The 19,300-nt window shown below is 44.8% G+C and overlaps 1 protein-coding gene across 1 annotated transcript in view; it reads right to left on the minus strand.

Moving 5' to 3' along the window:
- Positions 1-6,416: 6,416 nt before the first annotated feature.
- Positions 6,417-19,300, minus strand: part of RPIA (ribose 5-phosphate isomerase A) — a 30,167-nt gene continuing 17,283 nt past the window's right edge. Inside the window, exons 4-9 of the mRNA XM_017681282.3 lie at positions 17,246-17,305; positions 15,132-15,196; positions 13,986-14,054; positions 13,076-13,217; positions 11,452-11,551; positions 6,417-7,331 (exon numbers count right to left, since the gene is read on the minus strand). Of these exons, the coding sequence (XP_017536771.1) occupies positions 7,234-7,331; positions 11,452-11,551; positions 13,076-13,217; positions 13,986-14,054; positions 15,132-15,196; positions 17,246-17,305 (534 nt within the window). The 3' untranslated portion in view covers positions 6,417-7,233. The remainder of the gene's footprint in view (positions 7,332-11,451; positions 11,552-13,075; positions 13,218-13,985; positions 14,055-15,131; positions 15,197-17,245; positions 17,306-19,300) is intronic.

Below are 19,300 nucleotides of genomic sequence, written 5' to 3' on the forward strand. Positions count from 1 at the left end.
GAACACGGCCCTTTAGCATTTGGCTATTGCCTTCCCTTCTCTTCCCTCAACTCCTCCCCAGAGCCAGCATGACTTGTCAGCCATGCACAGCCCCTCAAAGTTATCTGCACCCACCAGGTCCTCACTGACCCTTGTCTTCGCACATTCTGTTCCCACTCGTGGACTGCTTCTTCCCATCTTGCTGTTCCCCCAACCCAACTTCCTGCCTGGTGGTCTTTTACTCTTCCTTCAAGATTCAGCAGCTCTACAGAGCAACCACTGAGAAAGTCACTGAAATATATAGTTAAAAAAAAAAAACAGAGGAATTAAAATGGTGTGCTAAAACATATGTATTTAAATCAAAAGAAGATAATAAAGGAGGAACAGAAAGGAGACAATGAGAACATATGTCCACAGAAAACTTGTACATGACTGCCCATAGCAGCATTAGTCATAAAAAGTGGAAACAATTCAAATGTCTATCAGCTGATGAATGGGTAAAAAAAATGTGGTCTATCCATACAATGGGATGTTCTTTGGCAATAAAAGAAAATGAAGTACTAATATATCCTACAACATGGATGAAACTGCAGAGCATTATGCTAAATAAAAGCAAGATACAAGAGATAATATGTGGTATGATTCCATATATATGAAATGCCCACAAAAGTAGCCTATATAGAGACAGAAAGTGAATTTGTGTGTAGGACTGGGGTCGGGGGTGAGAGTGGGAGGTATAGGGGGGAAACAGGAAGTAGCTGCTAATGGCCACAGGGTTTTTCTTTGATTGGACAAATATGTTCTAGGATTGACTCTGGCGATATTTGCATAGTTCTATGAATACACTAAAAACCACTGAATTGTACACTTTAAATGGTAAATTGATGGTATGTGAATTACATCTTGGTAAACCTGAAAAAAAATTAATTAAAAAACATTTTTAAAACTTCAGCTGAACCACCACCTACTCTGAGGCTTTCCCTGACTTCCCCAAGCAGAATGTACACACATGCTTTTCTCAAGTAAACCTGTATGGTACTTCAGAGGGGCACATACAATTATTGCAACAACTTTTTATTTCAGAAAATTCCAGAAAAGTGAGCATGTTGTTTTAAGAAAAACTTTATTATGGAAAATATCACACATATAAATTAGAGTGAGCCTCCACATACCTATGTCTCAAGTCATGGTTTTCCCATCCAATTATTTTCAGCAAGCCATTTTGTCCATTCCAATGCTCTTAAACCTGAGGCCCAAGGAACCTAGAAAATATAGGTCCATAGCAGTCTGATAGCTAACATTTATTCAGTGCTTTATGGGTTAATAACTGTTCTAAACACTTGGTATGTGTGAACTCACTTAAGCCTCAAAATAACCCTCAAAGGTGACGTTGTTATGCCCATTTTACACTGAGGAAGGACATCAAGGTTTAGAGGCCAAATAACTTCTCCGAAAGCCAGTAAATGGAAAAACTAGAGTTCCAAATCAAGGTTACTATCTTAAGCATACATACCTCTCTCAGAAAAAAATATATATAATCATCCAACGTAGAAGCTGAAAGAATGGTGTTCTCTTTCCTGGAGTTATAGACATTTTACAAGGTCAACAGCACAGATGAAGTATAAATGATTTCACTTCAAACTAGGGCTACTAGGTACCCATCCCCTTCCCCTGAATCCCTCCATCTGACTCAATTTTATGGCTCTTACAAATGTCTAAGGCCACAGGGAGGACCCCAGGCTTGCTTCAACAAGTCAAAAGAGCATTTATAAAGCCAGACAACACCAGAGTCCCCTTGAATTCTAGAATGGTGCTATCCAATACTGTAGCCACTTACCACATGAGGCCGTTGAGCACTTGAAATATGACTAGTCCAAAATAAGTTGCACTGAAGTAAAATATATACTGTATTTTGTAGACTTAGTACAAAATGTACAATACTGATTGCATGTTAAAACACTAATATTTTAGATATACTGGATTAAATGAGATATTTTATCAAAATTTATCTCACCTGTTTCTTTGAACCTTTTGAGCGTGGCTACTAGAACCTGTACAATTATGTTCAGGGCTCACATTTCCACTGTGAGGGGAGCAGAATGCCGCCCTAACATCAGCTCCCTGTGGGCCTCACCTTGTGACGGCTTCTCACAGGTTCACAAAGAAATGGGGCAGCAATTGGCACAGAGGAATGTGGGCCAAGTGCAGCTAAACTCAGACCAGAGCTCTGGAACCTTCAGAACTCATCAGTGACTAGAGACTGGTCAAACCCTCCACTAACAGCAGCTTCTGAAATAAAGATGACCACAAACTGTCTGTTTGAAACTCAGGCTGGGATACTCCTGAACCTGGAAATTCCAAAAAGTTCAGTCACCAGAGACATTTGGGGGCTTACGGCCACAGGGCCAAGGCTGACAGAGCTGCAGCCAGCCAGGACTTCCACTCCAAGAGATGGCGCTGCTTCCTCTCTCACACTGCTGCTGAGCAGAGATGGTTCTCAACGATGTGACAGAGACAATGAGTTTCAACACTGGATTTATTTCATTTCACCATCTGCCTAATGCATTGTCCACACAACACTGGGGTTGCCTATCCAGAAAGACCTTTCCCTCCCTCTCTAGATTTCACCCCACCCCACTGCCCATGTTAATTAACCGTCATCCCTCCATCCCTCTCAAAACACCATTACAGGTGTTTATCTGTGGCAGTCAACTGGGCACATTTGAATGCTGGACTATACTGGAGTGTTTTTGCTGTCCTGCAATACAACTGTGTTACTAAAAAAGCAAAGGTACAGAATCTCTGTCAAAAACCTCACCTGATTACCAGGTCATTGGAGAGTGAAGGCTGATGCAATCCTTAATCCAGCTGCATCAGCCACTAGGTGTTAGCAGGAAGTGTGCACACTCAGGCGTTCGAGTAGGCAGGCATGGACAGCAGTTGTCATGGCACCAGTGAAGTCTTTGAAGGCTGGGGGCATGTCACAGGGTAACTGTGGCCTGATTCCTCCATCCCCATGCCCAGTACCCAGCAAGTACTCAATACCTGCTAATCAAAGGGAGGGAAGAGATGATTAGAGAATGCTCAGCACTCTGGACCCTGGGATCAACACATCCTGAGAAAGAGAAATCCAGACCCCAACAGCTGGTACCCAGCCTGGCTCTACAGCCTCAGTGCTGCTGAGCTGGCCTGGCACTCAGGCAGGTGCTGTGCTCTCGCATGCAACATGAACAATGTCACAGAACACCACCAGATGAGGCCACTCAGTGAATGTGATGGATAAAACCAAACACCACATGACTCCATAATCACGTCTCAACACAGACCAAACATGAACACTGCCCAAACCACAAAAAGGGCTGGACACCTGCTAGCCTAACAGTGGCTGCTGCTACTTCACCAATCCCAGCTTTAGCTTCACTCCATTCTTCTTACCTTCCTAGTAAAAATGAAGATGCCCAATCACAGAATTCTGCTTCCTGATGATCTACAATCCATGAGCCCTAGCCCCTCCACCAGAGCACCAAACAGAAGCCCAGACCCGTTGAGTCCTATCACCCTCTGACTCAAACACCTGGTGGCTCCTCATGGCCTGCGACTTCCCTCAGGGTCAATAAAACCAACTCTGTTCAACTACGTGGTCCTGCAGGGTCTTTGGCTAAAGGGAATTAACAGTCCTTAGCTATAAACACTAATTCCTTATGCCTGTAGCTACCTCTGTGCCTACATCCTCAGGCCAGAAGGGCAAAAGAAAACCAGCACGCGGCGGTGGGGGGAGGAAACTCAGTGGCGGCAGCTGAGGGTCCTTCTACATGGCATTTGCCATGGCCAGCCCCACACTGTGCAGAGTTCCACTCCTGTCTCCTACTAAACACAGCTCATCAGAAAGAGAAATGACTATTACAGGGTTACTCATGAGCCCCCTGTCTTGCCAATGAGTTTCAGCCCCGGGCAAATTCGCTTTGGATTCAGTGTGAGCAAAGAAATGACAGTAGAACGTTCTTGGGGTGAAAGCGTTTATTACCCAGCTTGTTATCCTGTGGTAGGTCGAACACTAGCATCTTTGCCTGCGCACAGAGAACTGGGCCAAGCTCTCTATATAGTGCAATAATAACTTATTGACTAAAGGTGTGGAAGGGGTAGCCTAGCAACAGGACAGTTACATCATCAGGTGGTTTAAGTTCAGTGAGGATCCTGGCCATAGGAACCCCAACTTCCCCCCACACACACCCACCACACACACACTAAACCATTTCATTAACTTCAGTCCTTTTAACAAATTACCTATGACTCATTACAAATGGACACAACAATCAAGGAACACAAACGTCTCAAAATCCGGCAACCTCCTTGAATTTGGAACAAGGCCTGAAGCCAGGGAAGTCCGGCCTGCTTCAAGTGTATGACCTGAGCAAGTTACTTAAACTGAGCCTCAGTTTCTCTCTGCAAATTAAGAGAACACTGTAAAGCTGCTCTGAGCTAACAGGGCAAAGGCCCAGAATAGCAACTGGCACATAGTAAGTGATGGCAGCTGGAAGACTGTCACCAGTCACCTGATGACCACTTTGCCCACCTCGTGGCCCCTCTCCTCCCCACTATGCCGACAGTTCCTTCACTGTTGCCCCATCAGGGCATTCCTGTTAACCCACCTGCCTCTTCCTCCAGGCTGGGAGCATTTGGAGCACAGGGGATACTGGACTTGTCTGGCCTCACCCCACGAGAAACTGGTACAAGATGGGATCTCAGAAAAAGTTTGTTGAAGAGTATCATAATTTTATGAGTTGTAGCTGAAACCAGAAATGCAGAGATTTTATTCAAATACAAGTGATTTTTCCCCCTTTGATGTCTCCCAGAAGTGTGGCAGCTAACTTGGCTCTAAACCTTTCCCAAACACCAAACTTGCCCTGTGCCTCTCAGATATACCACATGCCTGCAGACTTTTTCCATCCAACTTATTGCCCCCAAGATCACATCTAGCAATGACTTTATTGAAGTTTTTAATCAAAATTTACCTCTAGAACAAACTGCCATGCGTGTGCCTAAAGCTTAGCAGGTATTTTCGCCAAGAGAAGAAAAACCCTCAGGTTCACACTCAAAGGGACTGCAGTCTGACCCCAAGTGTGGATGCCTAGGAAACCCACCGAACACTTACATGTGATATGGAGCATACAGGTGTATTTGAGAAACCCAGTTTAATCCTGTTGTTTATCTTTATTCCAGAATTTAGTCCATGCCACAAGAGCTTTCAAGGACTGTTTCAAAAATTAGTTCTATTGGGTTTTTTCAGCTAAGATCTAGTGTCCATTTTAGGCAAAAATTACCTATCATCCAGACCAAAATAGTCTTGAAGAAAAATAAAGCACCCCTAACAATAGGTTTCCTAACAAAGTATGAGGCAACTGTTCTTAAAGAGCACCTTGAGGGAAATAAGGAATTCAGCAAGGAAAAGCAGGCCTCCGTAATACCAGTCTTGACTACTTGTTTTTCTGCAACTTGCTTTAGCAGGAATTTAGATGCCAACAAGTATGGTAGTTATAACCCAACCTTCGAAAAAGAGGACAAGCCTAGGGAAATGACTGTTCCAAGTATTGTGCAGTCAGCCCAGGGGAGAGTAGGGCTCTCAGTATAAACGCCCAACAGGATGGATTCCTGAGTCTCACCTAGAATTAGCACTGAGCTGATCGTGGCCTTCCCTTACCCAACCCAGCTCTTCTGGACAGCCTGCTGCTCCTTAGGCACTGTAACTCTGGTGGGGGGAGGGAGAGTGGGGCGGGACTATGTTCCCAGCCCAGGACAAATTACCTTTGAAACCGAAATCAGAGAGAAATAAAGTTGGAGAAACCCATTTACTGCTTACAAGCAGTCGTCCAGTTCTGCTCACCCATATCTCTTACAACCCAGCTGCAAAAAAGGGACCCCAACCAACCTCTCCAGTCCAAATATGCCCACACTCCCCAGGTAATCACCTATTGATATGGAGATGGACCTTTCCACCCCTTGGAAACACCTACTGATACGAAGATGCACTAAGACCAGGTGAGAGAGTCTGGAAATATTGCAATTTTACCCACAGGCACACTGTCTGAAGATTACAGAGTGCAGAGAATAAAGAGGGAATTCCGGTTATGCATAGGATTCATGGTCAGCTTCCATGACCAAACGTTTGGCCAATATAAAACTTGGGGCTAACTCATGACTTTGTTCAGCTGTGTTATCCTCCATTTACAAAGAAAATTAATGTCTTGTTTGACAAAAGTCTACAGAATACAACTGTTGTCAAGTTCTCTTAGAAATAAAGGAAATATTTACTTATTCTTGGACTCGATTTCTTGAGTGAATTCTACCCCCTATTACAGATCTGATTTAAACTGCGTGAACAGAATCAATTCCTCTTCTACTGCAAAACCACTGTAAATTCTAAAGACAAAGAAGCAAAGTGGCACCATACTCTTTTATTTCAATCCTCAAACAATATAAGATGACAACTTCTGCCACCAAACCATGCAAGTAATAACAAAGGAAAACATTAACAACAACACAACAGTCACTTCAGGGTAGTTCACATTTCACAGCAGTGCTCTGGCAGTACTGGCAAGTGTTTCTGGCCAATTGCCTCCAGCAGCAGCAATCCCGATGAAGCCCTTCTGATCTCAGCAGAACCACCACTGCATCTTCTCCCTGATGGTTTGCACTCTGAGGCACTAACAGCACAACTATTACACTCGCCAGCCTTTTGTAAACCTCATCGTAAAATATGTAACTAGGTATTGTGCGTGATGGCAACAAAAACTAAAAACAGAACAGCGGTGGAAGAGTAAACTCGAATGCTCCCAGTAAGGCATCAGGGAATCGCTGCTGGCTGGACCCTTCATATTTCACCAGTTAAAAGAAAAGTTTTTATTTACATTTCTTGGCAAACCCAATATTCAGAAGCTTAACCAGCAGGCTCAAGTTAAAAGTTTAAGAGACAGTCCCCTCCTTTTTTTTGGTAAATAATTTTCATATAAAACATGAAATCAAGTTCTACTTATAAAAAAACTGAGTATTTATAATAGTAAAAATATATATGTTCATATTTCTCTTTTTAAAAAGATACTTAGAAACAATACTTCAAAAGACTGGAGCTTCCTGCCAGCCCCTCATCCTGCCAGCTTCCCATCTGGCACAGGTACGTTAAGGCAAAGGCTCGTGGAGAGGCACATCCACCCGGCCGAGGGCTGGGGACTCGGCGTCCCCACAGGCCCCTCCACAGGTTCAACAGGGAGCCTTCTCCCTCATGTTCACTGAGCCGTCCTGCATCCCAAAGTAGACTCTTTCAGCCATGTTGATGAAGAGACCTGTGTCCACCACACCTGCAGGACAAAGGGCAGAAAGAAGCATTAACTGTCAGCTTCCCAAGGCCAAGGAGAGAGTCAAGGACAGCAGGGTCAGTAGGAGCAACTACCATTAGCAGCACTGGACAAATGACAGATCCAAAGACTTTCCCTCACATAACAAAAGAAATTCTGCTGATTTTATTTCTTCTTGCAACCCCTTTCTCCCCTGCCATCTTGGCTATCTTGCTATACCCCAATGTGCCAAGCTTTTCCCTGCCTCAGGGTCTTTGCTCATGCTCTTCCCTTTGCGGGGCTAGTCATCTTTGAGTGCCTCAAGGGGCTGGTTCTTCTCTGTCCTTCAGATATCAGATGACAAGGTGTCATTTCAGAGAGGCTTTCCATGACTCCTCCAACCCCCACTCCAGTTACATTCAATCACACTATCAGACTGAGAAGTTTCATCCATAGAGTTCAAGATATTTGCAGTACATACACCGAACAAAAAACCCACATCAAAATACATAAACAACTCCCCAAATCAACCAGACAACTCAGTAAAATAACAGACAAAAGATTTAAAGAGGTACTTTGCAAAAGAGGCTATATAAAATGGCTATAAACACAAAAAATGATGTACAAACTAATCAAAAGGGAATGCCAATTAAGACTATAAGATACCATTCCTCATTCACCAGAATGAATGTAATGAAATTTGACTAGGATGCAGATACTCCCACATGTTGATGATGGGAGTAAATGGGCAAAACTACTTTAGAAAACATTTGTTAGTACATCTCCTAGAGCTGAACATATTCAGACCTACTGATCCAGCAATTAGGCACACATATGGTCATCAAAACACATAGGCAACAGCCAAGAACTGGAAACACCCAAATGCCCGTCAAGCATAGATTATACATACATTTTTTTTCACACACATATATACTATGGAATACTGTTCAACACTGAAAATTAACTATAACTGTAAGCAACCTTTACCAAAAATATTTACATATACAGTTGACCTTGAACAATATGGGTCTGAACTTTGTGGGTCCACTTACATACAGACATTTTGCAACAAATACATTGGAAAATTTGTGGACATTTGTGACAATCTGAAAAAAACATTTTTTTCTAGCTTGCTTTATTGTGAGAATACAAAATACATGTTCATCAACTGTCTATGTTATTGTTAAGGACTCCAGGCAATAGTGGGCTATTAATCGTTAATTTCTGGGGAAACAAAAGTTATACGTGGATTCTAACTACACGGGAATCAGCAACCCTAAGTCCCATGTCGTTCAAGGGTCAACTGTACATACACATACCACAATGAGAGAATCCTCTTCAACTATCAGAAACAAGTCTGATGGCCCCAGTGTGCAGGGAAAATGCACGTGCACACATTGCTAGTAGAGGGTGAACTGACACAATCCATGGGAAGCAATTTAGCACCATCTAGCAAAGTCAGATACATGCATCGCTGATCTAGTAATTCCCTTTTAACAAACTACTGGAAACAAGTTTCCACTAGCAGAGAAATAGTTAAACAAAATAAGCAGTAGCCATAAAATGGAAAGCCACGCAGTTGTTTTAAAAGTTAGAATGAGGAAGCTTTTCTGGGAACCATTATATAGTGAGAAAAAGTACAGAGCAAAACATCCAGTATCTAGTGTGCTGTCACTTGTGTGGAAAGGGAAAGAGGGTGACCTGCATTTATGAAGACCAAGTCAAGAAGGACATACAATTTTGGTAACACTGGCTGCCTACAGACAGGGAAAAAGGTAGTGGAGTGGAGGGAAGAGACTTTTCATTGTTTACTTGTGTAATTGTGAGCATAAATTAAAGATAAATAAAATTAAAACTTTCAAAGGCAGCCCCCAACGCATAAACAAATAAAATCATCTCTCAGCAATGAACAGCCTTTGGTAGAGGAAAAGATCTGCTTTTCCTCTACCCGTCAAGCACAGAAAGGTCCCAGCACACTGCACAACCGGAGCCACCCCAAGACAATCACAGAGGCCACTCAAGACCCATCGTTTTCACAAATTCTGAAATACGAGGTGCCAGCTTCCAGCTGATCCAAGAGAGTCAAACCAGGTTCAGAAAAGGCTTCAGAGAAAAAGCAGAGATGAATGGCAGCAGTCTAAGGTCTGGTCTTAGAGCAACCTCTCCTCAGGTCACTGAGATCCAGCAAGTGACTGACCCACCCTGCCCACCAAACATGGAAAGGGGAAAGAGGCTAATGAGAACATGGGGGACAGAGCCCCACTGGCTCTGACCCATCTACAGAGCCTCTCTGCTCTGGATGTAGCCCAGTGGACATCCAAGGGATTGACCAGCCACACACCTGTTCAGCTGCCCTCTAAGTGTCCTCACATATAAGAATATACATGGGACAAGGGCAGGACGACAGGGACAAATGAAACTTGCCCTACTTCTCCTCCCTTGACTTTGGTCCAGCACCAAGTATTATCATGGATCAAATGGGGAAGAGACAACAGAGAACAAGAAAAGAACAAACCACATAATGATCCTTGTTGGCACTATGCTAAATGATTTAATACTAGCCTCTCTTTTTTAATTTTCTTCACTTTAACTTCCTAATAAAACTGAACTTCTCTGGGATGCAGCTTCTATTTACTGAGGTGGGGAGCAAAGTACGGGAGAAATTTCCTCACAAAGGACAGACATCTCAGTATCTCCATAAGCCAAGATCTGAGCAGGGGCTACAGAGCCACCTAGTGGGCACTGCGAGAAACCCACCTACAGAGGAACGGCTGACAAGGGTGAGCTGCTCCCTGGGTGGTCCCTTGGGTTTGTCTGCATCATCAGGGGCAAGTTTTTTTTTTTTACTAACAGTGACCTCTACATCCTCTCTTCTTGCTGCCCTCTTGGCTCTTTAGTTCTTTCACTAAAATGAGATCCCTAAGTGAGGGAATAAGCAAAATTTAACTCACCTTTTTTACTTAATAAAAGATGGTCAACAGATCATAGTAAGGTTGGAAGACCTACCTCTTTATTGCAAGGCGTATATTCACACCACTTTCATTCCCAATAGCATGGAAAACTTAGAAGCTAGTATGTTTAATTAATGGTGAAGATAGTATCCTTTCTTCCTAGGGATTTATTCATCCAACAAACACTCCCTTGTGTGATGGGCTCCATTTAAACCAATTTAATCCTCCCAACAACCCTATGAGGTGGATACTAGAATTGTGAAGTGTATGAAGGTCACACTGATAGGGCAAGGCTGGGTTAGGATTCCCACCCAGGCAGACTGCTCCAGAATCCACTCTCAGCCACTACAATCTACTAAATTGACCTTATCTGCCCCATTAGCCAGTTCTGGCCCAAGAATATTCCATGTCATGGAGTATCCCCAATTAGAATTTCAGTCTCTCAATATTGTTAAGACTGACACCTCTCACAACTGCCTCCTCCTTTTAATTCCTTCATATAAGCCCTTGATACCACCTCTGGCCTGGACTCGTGACTCACCTCTACACTGCCCACCCAGCCTTCACCCAGGGCCCCAGAGCCCTGGTCCAAGCTTCATTAGAGGCTCTCTACCACTCCCAGCGTTCACGTCACACAACCGGTCCTTGACCCAGCACCAAAGCAAGGTGGGACTAAAAGCTCAGGATCTAGAGGCAGACAACCCAGGGCTCCCATCTTGGCACTGCAGTCCTCAGGAAAATCATTTAATTTCTCTTGATGTGTGTCCTCCTCTGTATCTCATAAAATTGGGAAATCAAATGAGACATTTTTAAACACTTAGCGCAGTACCTACATTACCCTATGGTAAGGCATAGACCAAAAGCCACCTTTCCTCCACGGACTTCCCCACACTCACCAAAAGCAGCAGCCTATGTGCTCTCTGGACTCTTGGTATTCCTTTAGTGGAATTTAACACATTTCATCTGACTTGCAGGAACAGCTCCCCCAGGTTTTCAACTCTCCTTGAGACAGATTCCCTGTTCCACAGATTCCCTGCAACACCTGGCACAGCCTGCCTGTGATATTTATCTAATGAGCACGAGAAGGAAGTCAATTTTCCCCTGCTTAAGACAAGAACCCACAGAATCAAAAAGGCCGCAGTCAAGCCCCTGGAGGGGAAGGCTCTATGCTCCGTGACCACCACTCACATTACCTGGGATCATTTTGATAGCTGTGTTCACTTCACTCCATTTGTGCACCCGGTCAAACTTCCAGTCTAAGATAAAATTCCCATTATCCGTCACGACAGGACCCTAGAAGATAATTTTCCATATTTACAGAGGACGTAGGCAGAGGTAGGCATAAAAAGGCAGGAAAAGGAAGAGGGAAAGAGGCAGGTAGTAACTAAAGACAAATATCTTAATTAACCTGATCCAACCAGATCTCCCGCCTCGTCTTGTGCTTTCTAGAAGGCAGTGCTATGAAGCAGGAATGTGAAGCTCTGGAGTTAGAATCTGAGTCCTGAAGCCATATAGATACAGATCTCAGGAGAGCCATTAACCCCGTGAGCCTCAGCTTCCTCAGCAAAAAGGGGATGATGAATGATACATACTTCCAAGGCAGCTTAGGTATAAAATATAGGTAAGCATTTAGCACAGGGAGGGCTCAACAATTCTTAGCTAGGGTCCAAAACTACAGCAACAGACCTGACTACCAATGTGGAACAACCCTCTCATGGATGCATGGTAGGTACCCAGTAATACAAAATATGACATTATTTCACCACCACCTCCCATGAAAAAATTAGGGAGCAGAGATGGGTTCTCAGCGCAAACAGGCAGGGGGTAGTTTTAGCTAATTAATCCAGAATTCCTCAACAGCTCTGGACAAAAGCATTTAGGATGCCACAAATGTTGGCAGAATGCTACAGTCAAAAAGCCAAGGGACCTCAGGCTCCCCTGCAGACCAGAGAAGGAGTGGGAGTTCAGCACAGAGCTCCACAAAGGGAGGAAGAGGAAGCTGGGCTCTTGTCTGGAAGAACTCCAGCTATGAGAGAGAGCCCCCAGCACCTTCCCCCTGGAGTTACAAAGGTAGCCAAAGTCAGAGCTCTGTAAAACCACTACGATTAGGACTATGATTTTTTAAAAGTCACAAAAACGCCAGGAAGATAACACATCAAAATAATTCATCAGGTAGAATTACAGATAATTTGCTTTCTTTTCTATATCTTCCAAATTTTTTAAATAGTAGTTATGTCTATAACTACATTTAGTTTTCGCTTTACTAGTTTTGCTTGTTTAAGTGTAAGAGGAAAAAAGTACTGTGCAACCCACTTCACAAGCTGAAGATAAACATTTGGACTAAGTATCTGAGGTGTATTACTGGGGAGGAGTTCACATCTCCCAAAAACTGTCACATTTCTTGTCACATTTCACCACAGAATGAGAAAGGAAGAAAGAAGAAAATTACATCATGAAACCTGAAAATCTTTCTGCTCCAGGGGGACTTCCCAAAGCCCATTTTTAGCAGCTGTTAATCTGGGTGGTCTAGGCCTCTGGCCTCTGGTACAAAGGTCAAACCACCTGAAGAGCATCAGATCCCAAGGGACAGAGAAAAAGAATGACTCCTCCATTTGCCAGAGGATGTGCACTGCATTCAATATGAGTCTTAGTAGAGTAACTAAGAAAGCCAGCGCCCAAAAAACAACCAACAAACTGAATAAAAATAAGCAAATAAAAGACAATTGCCCAGTCTAGGTGCAGAGACCACAACTGGAGCAGGAAGGGGGACACCACACCAGGAGCCTAGCTGCCCTCGAAGCCTCCCTGGCCACTCACGGCCTTGTTGATGGCCATTCGGAGCTCAATATCGCCCCCAAACCTCTGGGTCACAGCTCGGCTCACTGGGACATAGGCCATCGGGATGACCTCAATCGGGATTCCCTTGTGCCACTGATCCCCGAGGTTCTTCGAATCTTTCCTGGAAAGAAAGAGCCAAAAAAGTACAATACAGTTTTTAACTCTTAAAGAAACACCCCCAACTCCCTCATGTAAGTTAGCTCAATGGTACAGTAGCCAAACACCAAATTCAGGGACAGGGCTGAGTATATGGTACGAGGGCAGGGGAAGGGAGCAGGGACAGTCACACGGGGCTTCAGACATACTGGCTGCTTTACTAGCTAAGAAAAGAGATATCTGAAGTAAAGATGACAAAAATGTTAAAACTGGATATGACTGGCTTGTGGTTATACAGGTCTTTATTATTTATGTTATCCTACAGCTGTATTTCATAAGTAAATACATTTTTTTAAAAATCAGTATGCTCAGGGCAGCTGCTTTCCAGCAGACTCCTTGAAGGAGAACCCAGGGCCTGATCAAAGGCTGAGCACAACACAGGTCCCACGTGGCCCTGGGGAAGCAGGTGTGCTGAGTCACGGCTGTGGGCCTGGTGTGGCCTGCTTCCTCTGAGGCTCCTGCGGGGACCGACGGAGTGGCTGATAAATGAAGACGTGCCCTGTTAGCAAGGGCGCAGGCTGTTCCCTCCTTCTTTCAATGGACATGGGCAACAGCAACTCCTGCCTTCAGCACGAAAGCAAGACACAGTCGTCCCCAACACTGGCCAAGTCCTAGCCCTCAGGCTCAGAGTCAGAGTCCTTCCATTTCTCTACTTCCTCCTCTATAAAAAGGGGTGAGGCCTTGGGTCTAATCTACCTCCTCAGTGAACAGCCCAGAACACTGAACACTGTACCTGAAATCAGCGATCACAATGAAGCGACTGGCATAGCCAGCTACAATTTTCTCCTGGGTCAGGCAGCCTCTGCGAATGGGAAGAACAGAGTGGCAAGACACAAACTCAGTTTGGTACCTAAGGCCAGATTCAGAAAACCCAAATCCACTTAATTCTGGCACTTAAAGAGAAATATGTTTTTAACTCTTAAAGAAACATCGCCAACTCCCTCATGCTGTGCAATGGACTGAACTGTGTACCCCACAAAATTCATGGTGAAGCCCTAACCCCCAGTGTGAATACAGTGCAAAGAGGAGGCCTCGCACGAGGTAATTATGATTAAATGAAGCCATGAGGGGAGGCCCTGGTCTAAGCTGAATGTCCTTACAGGAAGAGACACCAGAGAGCTCACTTCTCTCCCCCATGAGGATGCAGAGAAGGCAGCCATCTGTATGGCAAGAGCCTCCAAAACTCTGCAAAATACACTGCTGTTGTGAAGCCACCTAGTCTGTGGTATTTTGTTACAGCAGCCTGAGCCAACTCAGACATGCTGCTTCTAGTAAATGGATTATGGGAACAAGAGCCCATGTCTGGGAGAAATGGTTCCCAATTAGGCCACAATCCCATCTCAGGTGCATGTGACAGGAAGCCCTGTCACCTGAGTATGGCAACATATAACTTGAGAAGGACAAGCTTTGCACAACCTGCCCTATTTGCTATCAAGCAGATAAAGTGAAGAGAGCAGAGTCAGATTTTAAACTAATTTTGTGTCATTCCAAAGGCACTTTGATTACAGAACCAGCAGAATAGGACTTTACTCTTCAACTCACTGTTCCCTGTCCACCAGATCACACTTCAGAAACACCCACTAAATGTTTAACAGAAGAATGAATAAATATACCACTAACTGCTCACAGAGGTAAGAGCAGCTTTAAAGCAAAGATCACACACTGGGGCCCCCAGACCAAATAACCTAGCCAGGTTCTAGTCACCAGATTGCTACTCACAATCAGAAATACCAAGCTGGCTCTGTGGCCATAAGCTATCAACAATGCAGAGACAAATTCCCGTATGTCCCAGTGGCAATTTGTTTATTCTGTATTCCACTTTGCGTTGCTAAGGATGAACTGGCAGACACTCTAGCAATGTAGTCCCCACAGAACTCACCCACCGCCCTTGATGAGATTGAGATCAGCATCTACTTCGTCAGCACCATCAATGGCAAGGTCGATCTGTGCGGGGAAAGAAGGTAACAAACCCACCAAGAGCTCACGGCAAAGCTTGAACATGCAACTGTTCAGCAGGACCCCAGCAGCCCTGTTAGTTAGATACAGTTCTTCCCACGAAACCAACCAAGACATGGAGCCTCTGAGAGGTTAAGCTGTTCTACTAGGGTCACCAGGAAACAAATATGGGGCCCAGGAACCACACCTGGGTCCAGCTTTTACCCACTCCCTGTTCTTAGTGTTGGGCTTCTCTGTGAACAGGATGCAATTACTGAGACCACACAATCTCAGCGTGGGTGACATCACCCCCAAGTACAGAAATAGATGTACAATATATCATGTATGAAAATTTCACCGGGGTGTGGTGAGGGTGGGGAAATAATAGAAAACGGGCTGAGAAACACTGATTTAGAAGTATCTGTACTCATGTGGCAAAAACACAAGCAATTTTGAGGAACAGAGAAGACACAAGGAAATTATAAAGTTGGCACACCTTCTATATGATCCAGAAGTGGAAATTACCTGAGCCTCCCCCACCCCCACTCTGGCCCCAGCAAAGCACCTGCCTAGGCCTGCCCACTCCCTCTGTGAGGAAGCTGCCCCACCAGTAGGAAGAGCAGCCAAGGGGTAAATCTGTCATCTTTCAAAATATTACTTCTCATCACTCCTGGCACTCTTAATTATGAGGTAGCCTCAATACAGCTTCTTGAAATAGCAGCACAGCTAACTTCAGGGTGCAAATTCGGTCCAAGCTGCACTTAGCAGGTGCTTGGCACAGCAGCGGTGGAAAGCTGCAGAGCTGCAGAGAAGCACTGTCACTTCCACTTTCTCAGGTTCTGCCCTTTGTCTGAGCTGCGGCCAGCACTGCTCCCCCGTACTGACCCCAGGGCCAGGCTGTGCCACACAGCTCTGTGGGGCCTGGACAGCTACAACCTCTTCTGTGTGGGTTCCACGCCCACCTTCAGCCCAAAATGCTCTTCTCACAGCACTGAATAGCTGATTCAACCTCTGCCCTGGCTCTGCCCACAGAAGTCTCCCAACAAGCCCTTCCCATGGTTTTACTAACCCCTCGGAGGCCCATGTGTACCACGATGATCTAAGTCAGTGGAACACCATCAAGTACCACTCCCCACTCTGGTTTCTGAGCTGCGGCAGCCCCTCTCCACTCTTCCAGTCCAGCCCTGCCCCCTCCCCCTTTCCCACTGTGCACCAATGCATCCCATTCTCTCAGTCCTCATCAGCCCAGCCAGTCAGGGCACTGTTCACATGTGCCCACATGCTCACCTGGAACTGCTCCCATGGTTCCCATCTACACCCCTCTGGAATGCTCTCTCCTGCCCTTGCCACGTGGCCCTCACAGCTATGCTCAAACATTACCTCTTCCCACAAAATCCTTCTAAGTGACACAGCTCTAGTGCCAGAAGCACCCAAATTCATATGCAGGCTCTGCTACTTCAAAAAGCATGGCCTTAGGCAAATGGTTTGCCCTCTCTGTGCCTTTTTCACACATAATGGCACCCAGGCTCAAGGTGACTGGAGATTAAACAGTTAAACACAGGCACACCATTTAGCAGAATACCTGGTATACTGTAAGGGCTAGTAAATGCCAGCCATGAGCGCTGCTCACGTTCGTCAACTTCAGTCCCTCCGGATTGCCTGTGTGTTTAACCCTCTTTACCATAAAACTTCATGTTAATCTGTTTTCAAATATCCATGGCTGCCTCACATTATTGCTTCTTATCTCCACTTGGTGGTAAGCATCACGGGCCAGCTGAATCTTACACTTCTGTACAAGGAAGCCTTGGTCCAGCCCTGAGACAGTCCAATCCCCCTTCACGACAGTCACTCTGAGCACTCAGGGTTAAACTACAGGGAATATACTGGAAACTAACAACCTCTCCCCTCATGACCTCAGCCAAGTTTAATATTAAAAAGTCTCAGGAGAAAAGCTAGTATGACTAACTGACCTTTCTCCTAGACTTGACAAGATATCCAGAGCCCACAACAAGGGACAGCGTAAAAAAGGAGACACACAGAGCAGCTTGACTCTCTTACCTCTGGGTGTCGGTCCAGGTCACTGAGAGTTAAGCCATACTGCAGGATGAGCTGGCGGGCCTATGGAGGACAGGAAAAGGCAGGCATAACTCTGAGCACGTGGCAAGGATTCTCAGAATCCTTTTGATTTTAAGTGTCAGACACCAAGGGCTGATCAAGCAACCCTACTCCCAAATCCAATCTGGTGCACCAACCGGTACCATGAATGGCAAAACTAAGTTAATTCAAACTGGGGGCTGAAAGGAGGCAAACAGCACATAGTGAAGACTGTTCCAGCGTTAGGCAAACAGTTCCTCAGTGACCTAGACCCCTAAAACGTCTAGTAATATAGAATATTTTTTTAAAACTTCTGTAAACAAGAACCAAGTATTAGAAAAGTTTTAAAAACAATCTAACAGTATGAAGAAAGATTGAGGAAGATCAGTCTGAATTGATACACAGTGATTTCCAGGCTATATATTATTGAATAAAAATAAGCCAAAAAAAACCCTCTACTCTCAAAAGAGTATATGATGGCAGTACTTCCAGAATGGACAAGTGAGGAGCTTAGCAAATTGAGAGCACCAGACCAGGAAAGATTCAGGATGTCTGTGGGAAAAGGTAGCATCATTTACTTTAGAGGCATGCCTCATAGTTAACTATTCAAACCAGCTGACAAAAGGAGAGAGCAGTGGTTACCACCACCTCATGGCCCTGCACAGGATTCCTTGCTGGTTATTCCATAATAAGTACACCATGAACCTTTGAGTTTGATCACCCAAGTAAGTCCAAGTGGAGGGATCTGTGCGCATGTCATTGCTTATAACATGCAGTTTGAGTTTGAGGGGACAAAAAACAAAACAGTACCTCTGAAGGAGTGAATTTTTAAGAGTCCTGTGAAATGTGAATCACTCCCATACCTAATCAACTGGAATCGGCCAGCATTTTCTAGACCAGTCCATTGTGCTTAGTTGCCACCACGAACACCTGTGGGTTAGGAGCATGCTATCTTAAAAACACAGGATCAAGCTTCCGAACGCAGATAGCAATTTCAACACCTATATTTAGCTCACTTCTTCCACAAAACCTCCCTGAAACTACAATAAAGGAACAAACCAAAAAGAGGAGAAAAGAGCAATGAACTTCTAAAAGCTGATGGACAACAATGGACATTGGTAAATGGCAGAAATGAGAAAGAGAAATCTTAAGTCAGTACTGGAGAGAGTCAAGAAGCAACCACATTAACAGCACAGAACCTCCCAAAAGGTTCAGAGTTCGGTGGCATTGTGAACTTCAGGAAGCAGACATGATGGTGGCAGTAAAAAAAGGAAGACGGGATGAAAGAGTATTTAAGAATCTGTTAAACCTCATTATCTTTCTCCACTACTGCCAAAGCAGTGTGTTTATCTTCTGGAGTAGGTCAAACTGCAGGAACTGGGACAGGACTGCAGGCACAGAAGACAGGGGTACTCTACCAGTGCACCTTTGCTGTGTAGCAACTACCCCAAAACTCAGAGGCCTAGAATTTGTTGATTATCATGATTCTGCAGACTGACTGGGATGCCTCTAGGCTGGGCTGGCTGGTATAGAATGGTTTCAGTCATAAGCTTGGAGCTGCTTAGCTTCTCATCCTCAGGAGAGCAGCCTGGGCTTGTTCACTTGGTGGCAGAATGGTTTCAGCAGCTAGAGGGATGAAGCCCCAGTACGTTTCAAGCCTCTGCTGGTGTGCTACTTAGTCCCATGCCATTGCCAAAACAAGTCATAAGATCAAGCCCAGAGTCCAAAGAACTACTACAAAATGTTGTAGACACTTTCCCACCTGCAACAGGTATAGCAAAAATGGGGGAACTGAGAGCAAGTTCACATCCAGAATGATGACATGTCTCCTTCCTAGCCCTCTTCACCTCCTCAGCTCCCAGGACACAGGGAGGCATGCACACTCCTCCGAAAAGGGCCACTGAGTAGTCTTCTCAGGGAAATCTGACCCCTCAGAGCAAGGACAGAAGACCTGGTATCAGGAGTTTCCCAAGATAAGAGCTTGGCATACAAGCCTAGAGTGAAGGACACCCTCATCCT

Source organism: Manis javanica, chromosome 1, assembly GCF_040802235.1.
Source record: "Manis javanica isolate MJ-LG chromosome 1, MJ_LKY, whole genome shotgun sequence".
NCBI classification, from domain to species: domain Eukaryota; kingdom Metazoa; phylum Chordata; class Mammalia; order Pholidota; family Manidae; genus Manis; species Manis javanica.